General features: G+C 39.9%; 1 protein-coding gene and 1 long non-coding RNA gene across 3 annotated transcripts in view; one reads left to right on the top strand and one right to left on the bottom strand.

Annotated features, from left to right (window-relative positions):
- Nucleotides 1-18655, top strand: part of RNF38 (ring finger protein 38) — a 185643-nt gene that overhangs the window by 102297 nt on the left and 64691 nt on the right. For both annotated transcript variants that reach the window (XM_072155126.1, XM_072155135.1), the window contains exon 2: nucleotides 17406-17476. In XM_072155126.1, the coding sequence (XP_072011227.1) occupies nucleotides 17406-17476 (71 nt within the window). The remainder of the gene's footprint in view (nucleotides 1-17405; nucleotides 17477-18655) is intronic.
- The window catches only part of LOC140134677 (uncharacterized), a 55277-nt gene that overhangs the window by 374 nt on the left and 36248 nt on the right, over nucleotides 1-18655 (bottom strand). The gene's annotated exons all lie outside the window — the stretch shown is intronic.

The raw sequence follows: 18655 nt of genomic DNA on the forward strand, positions 1-18655 counted from the left end.
GATGTTATTTAGACATAATGTAACAAATATCTAACAAAAACATTCAATAAAATGCTTGAGATAAAAAAGAGAAGAATATTTCGTCCTCTGGTATTTTTTTAGCAGGCAAATTTGATTTACAAAAAAAGAATTCTACAGCCAATACTATGCTCATAGTATCTTAAGGCTTATATCTCAAAGTTAAATTCTACAAAAAAAGTTGAGCAATCCTTTAACTACAAGCAGTCCCCGGGTTACGTACAAGATAGGGTCCGGAGGTTTGTTCTTAAGTTGAATTTGTATGTAAGTCGAAATTGTATATTTTATAATTGAAGTTCTAGACAAATTTATTTCCCCAGCGACAATTGGAGTTTCAAAATTTTTGCTGTAATTGGACCAAGGATTATCAATAAAGCTTCATTACAGACACTTTACAGCTGATCATTGCAGCCTGGGACTATAGTAAAGCATCCGGAGAGCTTCACCAGAGGTCACAGTGGGCAGAGGGGTCCGTCTGTAACTATGGGTTGTCTGTAAGTCGGGTGTCTTTATGTAGGGGACCGCCTGTATTTGCTATCTTTTGCTGATAATGTGCACTATGTTAGTTTTTTTAAACACACCTTTATATTCTTATTTTAATATGTAAGTAGGTTATCTGGACTCAGCATGACTGCTTAGTTATAATTGTCATCTGATCCACCAAATGCACTTCGTTCTAGGAATTCAGCAGAATTCTTTGCTTTTTGAAAGAAAGCAACAGAAAGTAGAACTGTTGAATGTTGTTAATAGTTTTAATGTTGCGTATTTCTTGAGTTTTTAATTCTGCCACAATAATTTCTAATCTGCTTTTGGTACAAGCATTTACTGAAAATCTTAGGATGAAATGTGCTAGGTGGAAGTTATTATCACAAGCAGCTTTGTGTGAAACACAATCTGCTGCAAGTCTTTTAAGTTGTACAAGGGAATGAGAACTTTAGACCGGAATTCTGAAGTGTCTGTGTTCCTTCTTGTTCTTTCTGAACATAAAGGATCACTTACGCCTACCAATTCTTCTCCTCCCTCACCTGCTCACAGTGTAGAACAAGGACCATGGAGCAGCTGCCATTTACTTTCATTTTTTTTCCTTTCGGACTTCCAGCTGTTGGCCTCTTTCTTTTATTTTCAATGATGCTTCCAGAAACACAGAGCATATACCACACTGAATCAATTAAACAAAGCTATATCTGTTTTACAACATTTTATAGAAGATGAGGATACCTGCTTTTACAGGAGTTGAATAGTCCTTGGTAGGGCATTCATGCCTTGATCTATACCAAACAGTATTATAGTATGACTAATAAAACAAGTCCAAGTGGTTAGATTTCAAATGCAGGATCATTATCTTAGGGTAAGGACCATGAATTGAGGGTGTGCAAACATCCCTGGGGCAATGAGCCTTAGGGGCCCATATGGCTTCTCTTTCCCATAGGAAAAAACAAACTATATATTATACCGTAGCTTGGGAGCCAAGTTCAGATTTAACATTTTTTCAGTTTTAAGTTACAACCCTGCCTGGGGTAATGCTAACATTAAGAGAAAAGGTGACACAGGTCCTCTTTAAAATGAGGACATTTTATAAGATTTATTTGGCAAATATAACACAACTTTCACACCAGATTTTTTGCTTCCACTGACAACATATTTGACATTTTGATATAGAAACATTGTGTAAAGAGTTGCATTTATTGGACACATAAAAATCTATATAAAAAGAAAAATAACTTCCTCTATGAATACATTTTGTTATATAACAGAAAAATATAACAGAATCCTAGAATCCATTGCTGAACTAGAAAGAAACCATTGCTTTTCATGAATTCAACACTAGACGATATAATAACCATAGTCATAAAATAATGACATAACTTGTCAATAAACTTTACATGCAGACATGAACTACATGTAAAATGCATATTTCCAATACCACAAGACTGCGACTCTATCCCTTTCCTCTTGCAGATCTGTCTTTTTAATCAAAAAGAATATGAAGAGGTAAACTGTATACTCAACTGGGGTAAAGATCTACTTAAAGAAAGCGAATAAGGGTATAATAGTGCCCTATAATCATTGCTGCTCTAGAATTAGAATTCTCCCCGCAGTTTAAGAAGTTGCATGACAGACGTTTCCATGACTCGAAGCATATGGTTACAGCCAAAGATAGAAACAGTTCTCCCACTCTTTTCTGTGAAAAGAACTGTGCTTAGCAGGGTAGATTAATATGGACTGTGCAGCAGCTTAATGCATTGGCACCTCTTCTATGTTTGCACATCGCACTTCAAGTCACAGGGCAAAGTAACTTTATCTGTATTTACATTGTAATGCACTTTCTTTTTCTTCGTATAATTTTATTTCAGTGCTTTTCACAGACATTGCACTAGAAATGTAAATGATGAAAAGTAATGTTTTGTATTCATGAAGAGCCTTGTGTCCATGGGAAACATGTGATGCTCTTAGGCAACGGCATACCAACTGCAGGAGCAAGGCATATTACTGCAGTGAATGAAGAAAAATGATGATGAGCAATAAAACACTCCTTCTGTTTCCTTTTAAACTTTGCCATGTAATCGAATATTTATCTATAGAAGAAGTTTACTGATATACAGATTTATACAGCTCCTAATGAGTAAAGTGAACTCTCTGTAATGGCGTATACAAGTAAAAAGAACTTTATCATTTAATTCAAATACTATATTAACACCTTAATGACAAGGCATATTTCGGCCTTTGGGACACAGCACTTTTTTCATATTTGAATTCCAGAAAACATAACTTTTTCTTTTTTAATCTGATATAAGCATATGAGGGATAGTTTTTTCTTTTGCTGTAGGAGTTGTATTTTCCAATGGCTTCATTTTAGGGAAAAAATGGCATAATGCTAAAAATGTATTAACCCTTTTCTGCAGAGGAACAGAATAAAACAGCCATTCCACCTCTTGATTTTTTATTAAAAGCTTACAGTGAAAAAAGAATTCGAAAAAAGTATAGGTTAATGTTTTATTGGGTTTTACTGCTTAAAGGGAACTGTCAGCATTAAATGACCTAGTAAACCACTACCAGTATGCCATCAAGCAGTCTATTTCATTTAGTGCGGTGGCACTGTCCAGAAAATCAACTGTGAAGTGACATGTAATTTGGTTGTGTACAGTCTAGGTTATGGATAGTTTCACATTGAAGTCAAGCTCTCCTCACTTCAGACTGCCCTCTTCACTGTAATTGATGGCCCTGCATCTAGACACATCACTAACCAGATCTCCTTCATTCTGAGGCAAGGAGAGCTTGACTTCAATGCTGAGCTCTCTCTTCAAAGTTGATTTTCTGAGTGATGCCACCACACTGGTCCATGAAAGAAACATGATCTGGAAGGAGTTCAGCTGCTTCACATCATACTGATAGTGGCTAATTAGGTCACTTTCTGATGACAGGTTCCCTTTAATAATTTTTTTTAGAAAGCCGTATTTATTGCAGGATAAGACAACAATTTAATTGTTGCTATTTGGTCTTACATCCAACTTTTTGATTGTTTTTTTATTTACAGGTTTTAGGAGATATAAAGCAATACAACAACAATTTTGGAATGATTTTGTTTTTATTTTTTATGCACAGTACAGTTGGACATCCAACTAGTTGTTGGTCATATGTACTGCTGTACATTTTTTTAAGTGTTTTTAACTTGTCCATGAATTTTGTGCCAGGTTTTGTGCTGTTATTTTTCTAATAAAGTATAATTTGTTTATATATTATTTGTTGCCTTATTGACACACACTCTCTTCTTGTGGTATAAGTTATTCATTATTCCAATATACTTAGGCCCCCTTCTACACTTGCGAATGTGATGTGATGAACTTGATGGCCCAAACACTGAAAACCGGAACTGAACCAACATGCTGAGTTGAGTTCCGGTTTGCGGTGTTAGGGACGTGCAATCCGGGCAGCACACATTGCGAGTGTAGAAGGGGCCTTACTGTATCAATTCCTCATTGTTTTCTAGATCTCTGCTTGCTGTCATTCCATAGAAAGTTTCAATGTCTATTTCCCGGGGACAGCAATCTGACCATGGACACACAGGTGCATGGCTCATTAGTATAACAGAAAGTAATCAGAGATGTGGCTTATAACAAGCCGTGCACCTGTGTAACCATGGTCAGACAATAAGCGATTAATACAGATAGTATATTGGAATATTGTATACATTTTCATTATACATACAATAATATTAATTTGCTGAAATGGGAATACCCCTTTAAGGTACTTTTTATCAAACTCTAGGTGGACTTTCTTGTGCCCTTTAATTAGTAGAGACTTGTTTTATGCCATTCTGTCATAAAGAGCTGGTTGATGGAGTGTGGCAGTAATAGCAGGCAGTCTGGAATCTACTTTCTGCACACAGAATCTATGTAGCTCACCTTGGTCATCTCTCTAAACAGAGTCCTGCTTCTGAAGTTACTTTGTTTGGGGGGGCAACCAGCTAAAGAAGGAGTTATTGCTCCTAATTTGTTTCATTCAGAAGAAACATTTTGTACCCTTCTCCAGACCTGTGTCTCAAGGCAATTCTGTCTCAGAGTTTTACAGGCAGTTCTCATTGTATAGTTTCTGCTCTGATATTCCAGCTGAGAGTCATATCCAATTTGCGGACTTTACCATGCATACTACAATCAAGGTGTAGAAACATCTGTAAGATGATCAAGATAAATAAGAGGGTCCTGAACTACATTTCAGGTATCATAGCATGGTCCTAAATATTCCAACCCTTTGTTACATTATTATTTTACTTTTTAATTTATTTGCAAATGAATTGTTTCATTCTGATTTAAAAGTAAGTCAGAAATACACTCACCGGCCACTTTATTAGGTACACCATGCTAGTAACGGGTTGGACCCCCTTTTGCCTTCAGAACTGCCTCAATTCTTCGTGGCATAGATTCAACAAGGTGCTGGAAGCATTCCTCAGAGATTTTGGTCCATATTGACATGATGGCATCACACAGTTGCCGCAGATTTGTCAGCTGCACATCCATGATGCGAATCTCCCGTTCCACCACATCCCAAAGATGCTCTATTGGATTGAGATCTGGTGACTGTGGAGGTCATTTGAGTACAGTGAACTCATTGTCATGTTCAAGAAAGCAGTCTGAGATGATTCCAGCTTTATGACATGGCGCATTATCCTGCTGAAAGTAGCCATCAGATGTTGGGTACATTGTGGTCATAAAGGGATGGACATGGTCAGCAACAATACTCAGATAGGCTGTGGCGTTGCAACGATGCTCAATTGGTACCAAGGGGCCCAAAGAGTGCCAAGAAAATATTCCCCACACCATGACACCACCACCACCAGCCTGAACCGTTGATACAAGGCAGGATGGATCCATGCTTTCATGTTGTTGACGCCAAATTCTGACCCTACCATCCGAATGTCGCAGCAGAAATCGAGACTCATCAGACCAGGCAACGTTTTTCCAATCTTCTACTGTCCAATTTCGATGAGCTTGTGCAAATTTTAGCCTCAGTTTCCTGTTCTTAGCTGAAAGGAGTGGCACCCAGTGTGGTCTTCTGCTGCTGTAGCCCATCTGCCTCAAAGTTCGACTTACTGTGCGTTCAGAGATGCTCTTCTGCCTACCTTGGTTGTAACGGGTGGCGATTTGAGTCACTGTTGCCTTTCTATCAGCTCGAACTAGTCTGCCCATTCTCCTCTGACCTCTGGCATCAACAAGGCATTTCCGCCCACAGAACTGCCGCTCACTGGATGTTTTTTCTTTTTTAGGACCATTCTCTGTAAACCCTAGAGATGGTTGTGCGTGAAAATCCCAGTAGATCAGCAGTTTCTGAAATACTCAGACCAGCCCTTCTGGCACCAACAACCATGCCACGTTCAAAGACACTCAAATCACCTTTCTTCCCCATACTGATGCTCGGTTTGAACTGCAGGAGATTGTCTTGACCATGTCTACATGCACTGAGTTGCCGCCATGTGATTGGCTGATTAGAAATTAAGTGTTAACGAGCAGTTGGACAGGTGTACCTAATTAAGTGGCCGGTGAGTGTATATCAGAATAGCTATTTAAATTTCCAGTGTTTCTTAGAAGCAAATTCTTAATTATTTGTATTTATACCAGGCAAAAAGAATTTATAATGGCAAATTTAATCCATATTAACAGTAACATGGTGTTTATCTGTATGGTTCCTACAACAGATTAGCATCACCATAACATTACATTTATAGAAGGGTGCTGAACATATTTCAGTATGAATACATTTATAAGGGAAACAACACCAAATTTTCATAAACCATATCTAAGGGATTTTTAAGTATCTAAATATTCATCTGTGGTAATTCTTTGCAGAATACATATTATTAAAATATAACTTCTCTACCTATACACAACTAATGACAGATAAATTACTAGTTATGATTATACTTTTTTGTGTTAACAATGTGTAGAGGTTGTTGAACTCAAACGGCTGCAGGCGATGCCTCTGCCTAAAACTAAAACATAAATATGTAAGTCAATGTAGCTGTAATTTTGGCTCAGACTACATGGATGAGAAATCTTTGAAGAATATTATGTGTGCTCGTGTCTTCTCCATGTTATGGTACCAAACAAATCTGTCAGCCTTATATAGCGTGTTCAACAAATAAAATAACAAGCAACAAGTACAAATTATTAATGTTGTTTTGTTTCATGATCTGTGTACCGTGGAATGATCTTTACCTCACATAATAAAACAATCTCTCTTTATATACAATAACCTTACTGAGGAGACCTTACAATATACTTTGGCAGGATTACTCTTTAGTCTTTGTGTTCCCATCCCCTTAATGTTGACCTGTTACAGTGGAAGTCCCTAATGAACCGAGTTAACAATAAGGTTTTGCTACAATCATCTCAAAGGACCAAAGTCTTTACAGCTAGGCTCACAACTTTGTCTGAAGTTCTGTTTGGCTCTGTTGGATCCTGTCAAAAATGAACCCTAAACAGCTGCCCAATAGAACCCCTACAGACAATGGGATCTTTTGAACTTTGTTGGTTTCCAACCAACCATTTCATAACTGTTTTGTTCCTATTGTGCGCTGCACAGTCTTCTATGTGCGCTGTGAACATTATACTGATATTATTTGACTTCTCTACCTCAATTTAACTGTTCATTCTGTATTTGTGCAAAAAAGGTAGGGACAATTACCAGAAATGTAGCTGACAGCATTTACTGTTATGTGCAAAGGCTTTACCATAGATGAACAGAACAGGAAACTGGTGAGGTGCAACTTTAAACAATAGTTGAGTGATGACAGATGACCAATATTTCTCCTGATGGTCCTTAACTAAACAAATTTCGATCGGAAAAGCATATATTTTGACATTTATGAAAGCATCAGAAGATTTCTTATTTGTTAATTCCTCAATATACAATATATAAAAGAGACCATGTAAAAACAAGGTAAACCACCTTGGAAATAATACTTCTTCCTCAAAAGGTATTTTCCATGTAAGTATGAAATAAAGAGTAGATGAACTTCTACAATGTCCCATAGACCCTAATCTGATTGTATTATTAAAGCATATATAAACCTTTGAGGCCAATTCTTTTTATATTCCAGAAATTAATACAGCAGGTGAGAACAGTAAACTTTGTCACATACTATACATTAGTAAATCGGATTCTATGTTTTTCTTCACCTTCTTACCCCAGTGTATTGTATACACAGCTTACAGTTAAGGAAATCCAGCTAAATATTAACTCTTTCCATTCCAAAAAAAATTCTCTTGATGATTCATCTCTCTGAGGTGATTAGACTATCCAGGGACTGTATGTAAAGAGTTTAAGGGGTATTCCAATTTCAGCAAATAGTTGTTATTGTTTTTATGATGAAAAGTTGTACAATTTTCCAATATACTTCTGTATCAATTCCTCATAGATTTCTAGATCTCTATTTGCTGTCATTCTATGGAATATGTCTATGTTTGGAACTAGTAGACAGAAATCTGACCATGGTCACACAGGTGCACAGCTCATTATATTATAGAGTGTAATCAGAGCTGTGTGGTATAATGAGCCTTGCACCTGTGTGACCATAGACAGATTTCTTACCACTGGTAGTAAACATAGAAGCTTTTCATAGAAGGACAACAAGAAGAGATCTATAAAACGGTTAGGAATTGATACAGAAAGTTTATTGGAAAATTGTATAACTTTTTATAATAAAAAAGAATGACATTAATTTGCTGTAATGAGAATACCCCTATAAGTCTTTCAACACTTTTTCAGCTTCCTTTATCTCTCAGCTGTGGATGGATACAGGACAGAAAGCTGATTTATACAAACCACTGGGGAAAAGAAGGACACATGAACATCTTTAACCCCTTAAGGACGCAGCCTGTTTGCAGGTTAAGGCTCGCAACTTTTTTTGGAAATTTGACCAGTGTCTCTTCCTGTGGTAATAACTTTTCAACGCTTTAAGATATCTCTGTGATTTTGAGATTGTTTTCTCGTGAGACATTGTAGTTTATGTTAGTAGTGTCATTTCAGTGATCCGTTCCTTTTTTGGGGGGTAAAAATTCAAAAATTTAGGAAAAATTTGAAAAAAATGACTATTTTCAAAGTTTCAAATGTTATAATTTTTAGACAAAAAGTGATACCACAAATTTTTTTTGATAGAAACCTTTTGCCATTGGTCTTCTTTTTATATCCATAATTTGTTTTACGTTTCCATTATTTTTATGGATGTGAGAAGGTTTGAAGTTTTAGTAGCAACTTCTCAGATTTTCTTGAAATTTGAAAAATGCGAACTTTTTGGTGATCAATTCAGTTTGGAAGTGCTCTATAAAGGCTTATGTACTATATACCCCCACAAGTAACACCATTTTATGAACCTAACATCTCAACCTATTCAAATCAGCATTTAAGAAGTCTGTTAACCCTTTAATTATTTTTCCGGAAGCATATGAAAATGGAGTGGAAATTTTGAAATTTCAATTTTTGATTTCAATCTTTCCAATTTAGCCCTAAAACGGATACATTCAGAAGGAATTTGAGGTAAATATATATTCCTAATTTCTTGCCCTGCTTCTTCCGAGTACGGCAATACCAGACATGTGGATGTCAGCTGCTGTTTCCCCGCACATCGATGTCCAGAACAGAGTTAGCGATACCGGGAATTTGGAAGGCCAATTTGGCTGCAAATATTTTGTGGTGCCACAGTGTAATTGAAGAGCCCCTGAAGTAAAAGTACAATAGAAAACCCCCCAAAATGTCACCATTTCGGAAACTAGACCCCTCAAAGAATTTATCGGTGGTTGTGGTGAGCATTTTAACCCCCGACACGCTGGTCAAAATTGAATGCAAAGTAAATGGTGCAGAGTAAAAATTGTGTTTTTATCTCAAAAATGTCATTTTAGTGCCTCATATACTGTGCCCAACCCATGCCACTTTAGACAAACACCCCAAAAATCATTCTGCGGGTTGTCCCGAGTACAGCAATACCACACATGTGCCAATAATTTACAGACTGGGCGCACAGAAGGGATGAGAACGGAAGGAGTGAAATTTTGATTTTCCAGCTCCGTTTTCACATGTTTGGATTTGGAGTGCCATGTCATGTTGGCAGGGCCCGTGAGGTGCCAGTGCAATAGAAACCCCCAATAAATGATACCATTACGGAAACTAGACCCCTCAAAGAATATATCGGTGGTTGTGGTGAGCATTTTAACCCCCGACACGCTGGTCAAAATTAAATGCAAAGTAAATGGTGCAGAGTAAAAATTGCGTTTTTATCTCAAAAATGTCATTTTAGTGCCTCATATACTGTGCCCAACCCATGCCACTTTAGACAAACACCCCAAAAATCATTCTGCGGGTTGTCCTGAGTACAGCAATACCACACATGTGCCAATAATTTACAGACTGGGCACACAGAAGGGATGAAAACGGAAGGAGTGAAATTTTGATTTTCCAGCTCCGTTTTCACATGTTTGGATTTGGAGTGCCATGTCATGTTGGCAGGGCCCGTGAGGTGCCAGTGCAATAGAAACCCCCAATAAATGATACCATTACGGAAACTAGACCCCTCAAAGAATATATCGGTGGTTGTGGTGAGCATTTTAACCCCCGACACGCTGGTCAAAATTAAATGCAAAGTAAATGGTGCAGAGTAAAAATTGCGTTTTTATCTCAAAAATGTCATTTTAGTGCCTCATATACTGTGCCCAACCCATGCCACTTTAGACAAACACCCCAAAAATCATTCTGCGGGTTGTCCTGAGTACAGCAATACCACACATGTGCCAATAATTTACAGACTGGGCACACAGAAGGGATGAAAACGGAAGGAGTGAAATTTTGATTTTCCAGCTCCGTTTTCACATGTTTGGATTTGGAGTGCCATGTCATGTTGGCAGGGCCCGTGAGGTGCCAGTGCAATAGAAACCCCCAATAAATGATACCATTACGGAAACTAGACCCCTCAAAGAATTTTTTCGGTGGTTGTGGTGAGCATTTTAACCCCCGACACGCTGGTCAAAATTAAATGCAAAGTAAATGGTGCAGAGTAAAAATTGCGTTTTTATCTCAAAAATGTCATTTTAGTGCGTCATATATTGTGCCCAACCCATGCCACTTTAGACAAACACCCCAAAAATCATTCTGCGGGTTGTCCCGAGTACAGCAATACCACACATGTGCCAATAATTTACAGACTGGGCACACGGCAGGGGTCAGGAATAAAGAAGCACAATTTAGGTTTTCAAGCTTCGTTTTCACTAGATTGGTAATGGGGGGTACCCCCGAGGTACCAGTACAATAGAAACCCCCAAGTAGTGAACCTATTTTGGAAAGGGCACCCCTCAAAGAATGTATGTAGGCTTGTATGAGCATTTTAACCCCCAACACGCTGGCCAAAATTGAGTGCAAAGTAAATGGTGCAGAGTAAAAATTGTGTTTTTATCTCAAAAATGTCATTTTAGTGCCTCATGTACTGTGCCCAACCCATGCCACTTTAGACAAACACCCCAAAAATCATTCTGCGGGTTGTCCCGAGTACAGCAATACCACACATGTGCCAATAATTTACAGACTGGGCACACGGCAGGGGTCAGAAATAAAGAAGCACAATTTAGGTTTTCAAGCTTCGTTTTCACTAGATTGGTAATGGGGGGTACCCCCGAGGTACCAGTACAATAGAAACCCCCAAGTAGTGAACCTATTTTGGAAAGGGCACCCCTCAAAGAATGTATGTAGGCTTGTATGAGCATTTTAACCCCCAACACGCTGGCCAAAATTGAGTGCAAAGTAAATGGTGCAGAGTAAAAATTGTGTTTTTATCTCAAAAATGTCATTTTAGTGCCTCATGTACTGTGCCCAACCCATGCCACTTTAGACAAACACCCCAAAAATCATTCTGCGGGTTGTCCCGAGTACAGCAATACCACACATGTGCCAATAATTTACAGGCTGGGCACACGGCAGGGGTCAGGAATAAAGAAGCACAATTTAGGTTTTCAAGCTTCGTTTTCACTAGATTGGTAATGGGGGGTACCCCCGAGGTACCAGTACAATAGAAACCCCCAAGTAGTGAACCCATTTTGGAAAGGGCACCCCTCAAAGAATGTATGTAGGTTTGTATGAGCATTTTAACCACTAAGGTGCTGGCTCAAATGTAATACAAAGTGAGTAGTGCAGAGAAACAATTGTATTGCAATTTATCAAATATGCCATTGAAGTGACAAAAGTATTTTGCCCAACTCATGCCACTTTAGACAAACACCCCAAAAATCATTCTGCGGGTTACCCCGGTTAGGGCAATACCCCATAGGAGGCAATAACCTGTAGGATGGAGACACGGCAGGGCTCAAAAGGCAATAACTTGTTGGAGCACAGACATTGTACTTTTTTTTTTCTTTTTGGCATCATGAAAGATTTGTAGATGGCAATAGGGGCCAGTACAGTAGAAACCCCTAAGAACTGACCCTATTTTGGAAACTACACCCCTCCATGAATTAATCTAGGGGTATAGTTAGCATTTTAACCCCACAGGTGGACCCCTGAAAAAGTGCATAATGGATAGTGCATAGTAAAAAATATCCATTATGTCATTTTGTGCCCAGCTGCTGCCATGGGAGACAAACGCCCTAAAAATCATGATGCATGTTTTCCCGGGTAAAGCATACGGGACAGTAATCTACAGGCTGGGCACATGGCAAAGCTTAGAAGGGAAGATGCGGCATGCGGCATGATGTATAAGCTGTGCGTCAGGGTAACAACAGGGTACTCTAAAAATCCAGGGATGTATGATAAATTCGGAAGCAATCTTTCATACATAACCCTGGTTTTTCTGGGCATGTCTCACAGTGATGAATGGTGTCCTTCCGAATGCCATTTTTGGAGCACACCCTGCACCTCTTTTGTGACCTTCCCTTGCTGGCTGTTTGGGGAACTACTCCTGGAAAGTGCTGCCCTGGTACAATACGTGATGTGGCCTCACTTCCAGATGTGCTAGCACTCTCCCCTTCCTGGTCTCCAAAAAGAAAGTACTTTATTACCACCTCTTGAAATTCCAGGAAAGTTCCCCTCTGGCCGGCATATCGATGCAGCACATAAGCATTATACAATGCCATCTGCATGATGTGCACGGCCAGCTTCTTGTACCACACCCTCGACTTCCGCATGGCATTGTACGGCTGAAGCACCTGGTCAGACAAGTCCACCCCTCCCATGTATTTATTATAATCTAAAATACAGTCTGGCTTGGGGGCTTCTGCACTGGCACCTCGTACTGGGACAGGGGTGGTGGTGTGCTCATGTATTGTGGTTAATACAAGGACCTCTCTCTTGTCCTTGTACTTAACACACAGTACAGAGTCGCTGCATAGTGCCCTGCTTTCGTGCCTTTTAAGTTTTTGCCCAAGCAGCGACTTAGGGAGACCTCTCTGATTTCTGCGTACAGTGCCGCATGCCGCAGTATTTCTGGAAGTGAGGCACTTGAACAGGGTGGTGCTGGTGTAGAAATTGTCCAGGTAGATGTGGTAGCCCTGGTCCAGCAGTGGGTGCACTAAATCCCACACTATCTTCCCTGTAACACCCAGGAAGGGGGGGCATTCTGGGGGCACTATAGTGGAGTCCTTCCCTTCATATACCCTGAACTTGTATGTGTACCCTGATGAACTTTCGCACAGCTTATACATCTTCACACCATACCTTGCCCTCTTATTGGGCAGGTACTGGCGGAATTGAAGTCTCCCTTTGAATTGTACCAGGGACTCGTCTATGCTCACATGTTTGGCGGGAGTATATGCCTGGGCAAACTTGGCACTAAAATGATCTAATATGGGCCTGACCTTAAATAACCGATCATAACTGGGGTCACCTCTGGGTGGGCACTGTGTGTTGTCAGTGTAGTGCAAAAACTTATGGATGGCTTCAAAGCGCATCCTGCTCATTGCCATGCGGAACATGGGGGTGTGGTACAGTATGTCTGTGCTCCAGTAGTCCCTGATTGAAGGCTTCTTTACTATCCCCATAAGGAGTATTATGCCCCAATACTTGTGCATCTCTGCTGCAGTGACAGGGGTCCACCTGTAGGGTTGTGCATAAAAGGACGTGGGGTTTTGGGCAATATGTTGTGCAGCGTAGAGATTTGTCTGAAATATAATAATATTCAGCAGCGCCTCATCAAAAAAAAACTTAAAAAAGTCCACAGCTCTGAGCCCTGTCGTGTCAAAGTTAATTCCAGGATGGCCCGTAAAGTCAGGGACCTGAGGGGTATAATTATCTGGGGCTACCCATGTGGGGTCAGTGGAAGCCCCAGACGCTTCTCCTGAAGAAGTCCCAGAAACTTCTCCTGCAGAAGTCCCAGGCACTTCTCCTGCAGAAGTCCCAGGCACTTCTCCTGCAGAAGTCCCAGGCACTTCTCCTGCAGAAGTCCCAGGCACTTCTCCTGCAGAAGTCCCTGGAACCCTACGGCGCCTTCTTGGGGGTCCTTCCAGGTCACTAGAAGATGAGCAGGAGGATGATGATAAGTAAAAGGGACCATCATCCCCACTAGCTGACTCGGTGTCAGAGGCAAGCATGTTATATGCCTCCAACACGGTGTACGTCTTCTGAGACATTGCACACAAAAAAAATAGAGAACTAGAAAAATTAGATAATGTGCACCAAACTACACGGATAAACCGTCTAGCAGGCACACAAAAAAAAAAAAATATAATGCACACCAAACTACACGGACAAGCCGCACAGATGGCACACACAAAAAATAATGTGCACTAAACTACACGGACAAGCCGCACAGATAGCACACAAAAAAAAAAATATAATGCACACCAAACTACACGGACAAGCCGCACAGATGGCACACACAAAAAATAATGTGCACTAAACTACACTGACAAGCCGCACAGATAGCACACAAAAAAAAAAAGATAATGCGCACCAAACTACACGGACAAGCCGCACAGATGGCACACACCAAAAATAATGCGCACTAAACTACACGGACCAGCCGCACAGATGGCACACCAAAAATAATGCGCACTAAACTACACGGACAAGCCGCACAGATAGCACACAAAAAAAAAATGCGCACTAAACTACACGGACAAGCCGCACAGATAGCACACAAAAAAAATAATGTGCACTAAACTACACGGACAAGCCGCACAGATAGCACACAAAAAAAAAAAGAGAATGCACACCAAACCACACGGACAAGCCGCACAGATGGCACACAAAAAATAATGCGCACTAAACTACACGGACAAGCCGCACAGATAGCACACAAAAAAAATAATGTGCACTAAACTACACGGACAAGCCGCACAGATAGCACAAAAAAAAAAAAAGAGAATGCACACCAAACCACACGGACCAGCCGCACAGATGGCACACAAAAAATAATGCGCACTAAACTACACGGACAAGCCGCACAGATAGCACACAAAAAAAATAATGCGCACTAAACTACACGGACAAGCCGCACAGATAGCACACAAAAAAAAAGAGAATGCACACCAAACCACACGGACCAGCCGCACAGATGGCACACACAAAAAGTAGCTACGTACGGGTACACCTACGGCGCTCTGGAAAAAAATATTACCAGGCACCGAAAAAAAACCTATGTGCACCGCGCAAAAAGGCGCTACAAATGCACCTAGCTTGCCCTAACTACCGCTAAGACTGCTAAAGATTCTGTGCAGCGCTATTCACACGGCGCACTGAAAAGTGCGTCCAGTGCAGAACAACGCTAACACAGCGCACTGAAAAGTGCGTTTGGGTTCAGAAGGGACAGACAGGGAAAAACGGAAGACACGTGGGATCACACAAGGCGATCACACAGGGAACACACAGGACACAGGAAAAAACAGATAGGGATGGGAATTTGTAGGGAACAATAGGGATCAGATAAGGATCAGAACACTATTTATAGTGTAAAAGTGTATTTTGGTGCACACAGTAACGCTCTCTCCTCTCTCCAGCGATACCAAACCAAAATGGTGCCGCTGGAGGAAGAGGAAAGGGCTAAAAGCACGTTTTTTAGCCCAAAATCGCTGTAATTGGCCAGTCAGGTTTGACTGGCCAATCACGGCGATCGGCGGGCGGGACCGATTTGATTGGTCGGGTGACGGAGACAGGAACTCCTCCTGCCTCTGTCACCCAATTCTCGTCCCGATGTCACCACGTCGCGAGACGTGGTGACAATTCTAAAATCCTATGCGCTCGCGCCGTAGCTGTACTGCGCTGAGCGCTAATCGTCGGAAGCTGCGCAGTACAGCTACGGCGCGGAGCGCTAAGGTGTTAATAAAGTATACATATTTACATATATATAAAGCCTACATATTTGATAACATATCCTGTTACCAGTGTTTCTTGTATGAATAAGCAGGATACATGGACTGGCAATGTTAATAAAATTCTACTAAAATCTAGTAGCTCCTTAAATAGTAACAGACTAAAAGTTGTGGGTGACTGTAGTAGTAAGTAATTTTGCATTAATACATGTCTGTGACATTCACAAATGTCACAAAACATAATATTACAGGTCTCAAAAGAATGTCCAGCAAATCTTGCTACAAAGGTCAAGGAAATACTGTGTTCTGGATACAGGTTAACAGATGTTTAAATGAATACAACAAAGGGAGATAAAACAATCATTGTATAGCAAGACATTACTTGTGTGTTCCCCATACATAAATATGGTGTGCTAAAATAAATAAGACCTTCATACTTACAAACATTCCAGCGATTTTTAACCCCTTCACATGCGCCTTACATGTCTGATGAGGACACACTTGTGAAATATATTGATGAACTCTATCTTATAAAAGGAAGAAAAATCCTCAGCTGTGTGTAAATCATATTTGTAGCTACAGGTGGCAATGGTTGTTACTAAAGAGGCATTCACAGGTTATTAAATTAAAGGATTAATTTACGTTTTGCCTCTGGAACTCATTGTACTTAATTAAACATGAAGAGTACTTAATTATATTGAGTTTACCACTGTTTTTTTTATTATTACGGACTAACATTTTATCACAAACTGACTGTGTAATACATTTCATCAGAGACAAGTTCTTCTTCCTCCACTTACTTTTCCTCTTATCCTCTACCCTCCTTGTGGCTTTTCACCCTGAAATTTCGGTGATGTATTTCTTGCAACCAGGGTCAGGAAGTAAGAGTTCTCCTTACGGAGACTGCCAATTAAGGCCACCATGTAGAAGTGTGGAGTCTTATAGCCATGGATGCTCCACTAGGGGATTCTGGGAAAATATGCAAAGTTTTCCAGGATGGGATAAGGAAAACCATGCCTCTTTTAGCTACCTTTATAAAGCAGCACCCTTGACATACTGGTCTGGTTTTTATCCCGCATCATGTCATAAGGCCTCTTGTAAGTCATGCTTGATGTCAAGGGAGCTGCCTTACAAGGTAACTAAAAGAGGCGTGGTTTTCCTTATCCCATCCTGGATAACTTTGCATATTTTCTTGCAACCAAAAGACAGGAGCTCACTGAGGTGTAAGATTGCATAGGAAATCAGAGTGCAGGGGAGCAGTGTGTCACAGGAGCACTAAAAGGGCATTGCAGGTTCATAGACAGACATCAGAAAGCGAAAGCTGATAACAAGTCCCATAATGACCAGAGTCAGTGTTAGTCCTCATATACATACACTGGACTAGTTTGTTGAAAGGTGAGGTACACTTGCAATGTAGTCTCACAGTGACAATTAAAATAACAATTAAAGTTCAAATACCTGGTCTTAACATTTCTTTGTAAGCATGAAGTACAGGTGGACGTGCTGTTTAGTGTTGAGTACAGTGTGCTTCTTATTATTTGTACAGTCAAGCTCTTAAGAGCCTTTTGCTATCATGAGTGATATATCTCCTTTATTATTTTTCCTGTGCAGGTCATTTGGGCCCCTCGTTTCAGTGTCAGCCAGTACATCAAGACCACATATGCAACGATGACAGCGAAAAGGTACATGTGCCCTTAAAAGCTCATAAATAACATGACAACCTTTCACACTTTAAAAAGAAATTCAATAATTGCTCATTACTTAAGCAATAACACATGGTGAGTAGTGCATTAAACATTTCAGCGCACAGCCTGGGAGTCTCAGATGCCTTAAGGAGGAAGCTTAACCTTTATTAAAGAATGTTTCTCATGAAATTCAAATATGTGTCTACATATAACCTAATATATTTATTCATGTGCATTTCTCTGTCTGCGGATAAATGCATTAATAAAAAGGAATTGCAAAAGAGATACAAAATAAGAAAAACACCAAATAAAGGTGAAGGTGACATGAGTGGAGAAATGATAAAAACATGAGATGTTACTCTACAAAGCCTGGCTCAGAGTGCTGGATTATTGGATGGCTGTTGGTTTTGTGTGCAATTTTTTTACACTGTATTATGTGAAAATGGTGAACAGGCACATTAGATCAAGTGCTATTTCCCATCTTACACTTTCTGGACCGCAGTACAAAAGCTACATCTATGACAACCTTTTAACTGAAGGTGACATTTTGTGACACCACATATGATGAGCTCGCTTGTATAGTGGAAAGCTCAATATCGCAAGATATGTTTAATGTGTTCAGCTGCTGTTGAGCTGCTGCTTGCAACCTCTGCAAGTCGAAGGTGATATTAACCCCTTAAGGACCAGGCCCTTTTTCGTTTTTGCGTTTTTATTTTTCACTCCCCACCTTCAAAAATCTATAACTTTTTTATTTTTCCATGTACAGAGCTGTGTGATGGCTTATTTTCTGCGTAACAAATTGCACTTCGTAGTGATGGTATTAAATATTCCATGCCATGTACTGGGAAGCGGAAAAAAAATTCTAAATGCAGTGAAAATGATGAAAAAACACATTTGCGACATTTCTTGTGGGCTTGGTTTTTACAGCTTTCACTGTGCACCCCAAATGACATGTCTATTTCATTCATTGGGTCAATACGATCACGGGGATACCAAATTTGTATAGGTTTTATAATGTTTTCATACATTTACAAAAATTAAAACCTCCTGTACAGAAAAAAAAATCTTCATTTTGCAGTGTTCTTGCGCTAATAACTTTTTCATACTTTGGTGTATGGAGCTGTGGGTGGTGTCATTTTTTGAGACTTCTGATGACGTTTTCAATGCTTCTATTTT

The sequence above is a fragment of the Engystomops pustulosus genome, chromosome 1 (genome assembly GCF_040894005.1).
Source record: "Engystomops pustulosus chromosome 1, aEngPut4.maternal, whole genome shotgun sequence".
Taxonomy (NCBI): domain Eukaryota; kingdom Metazoa; phylum Chordata; class Amphibia; order Anura; family Leptodactylidae; genus Engystomops; species Engystomops pustulosus.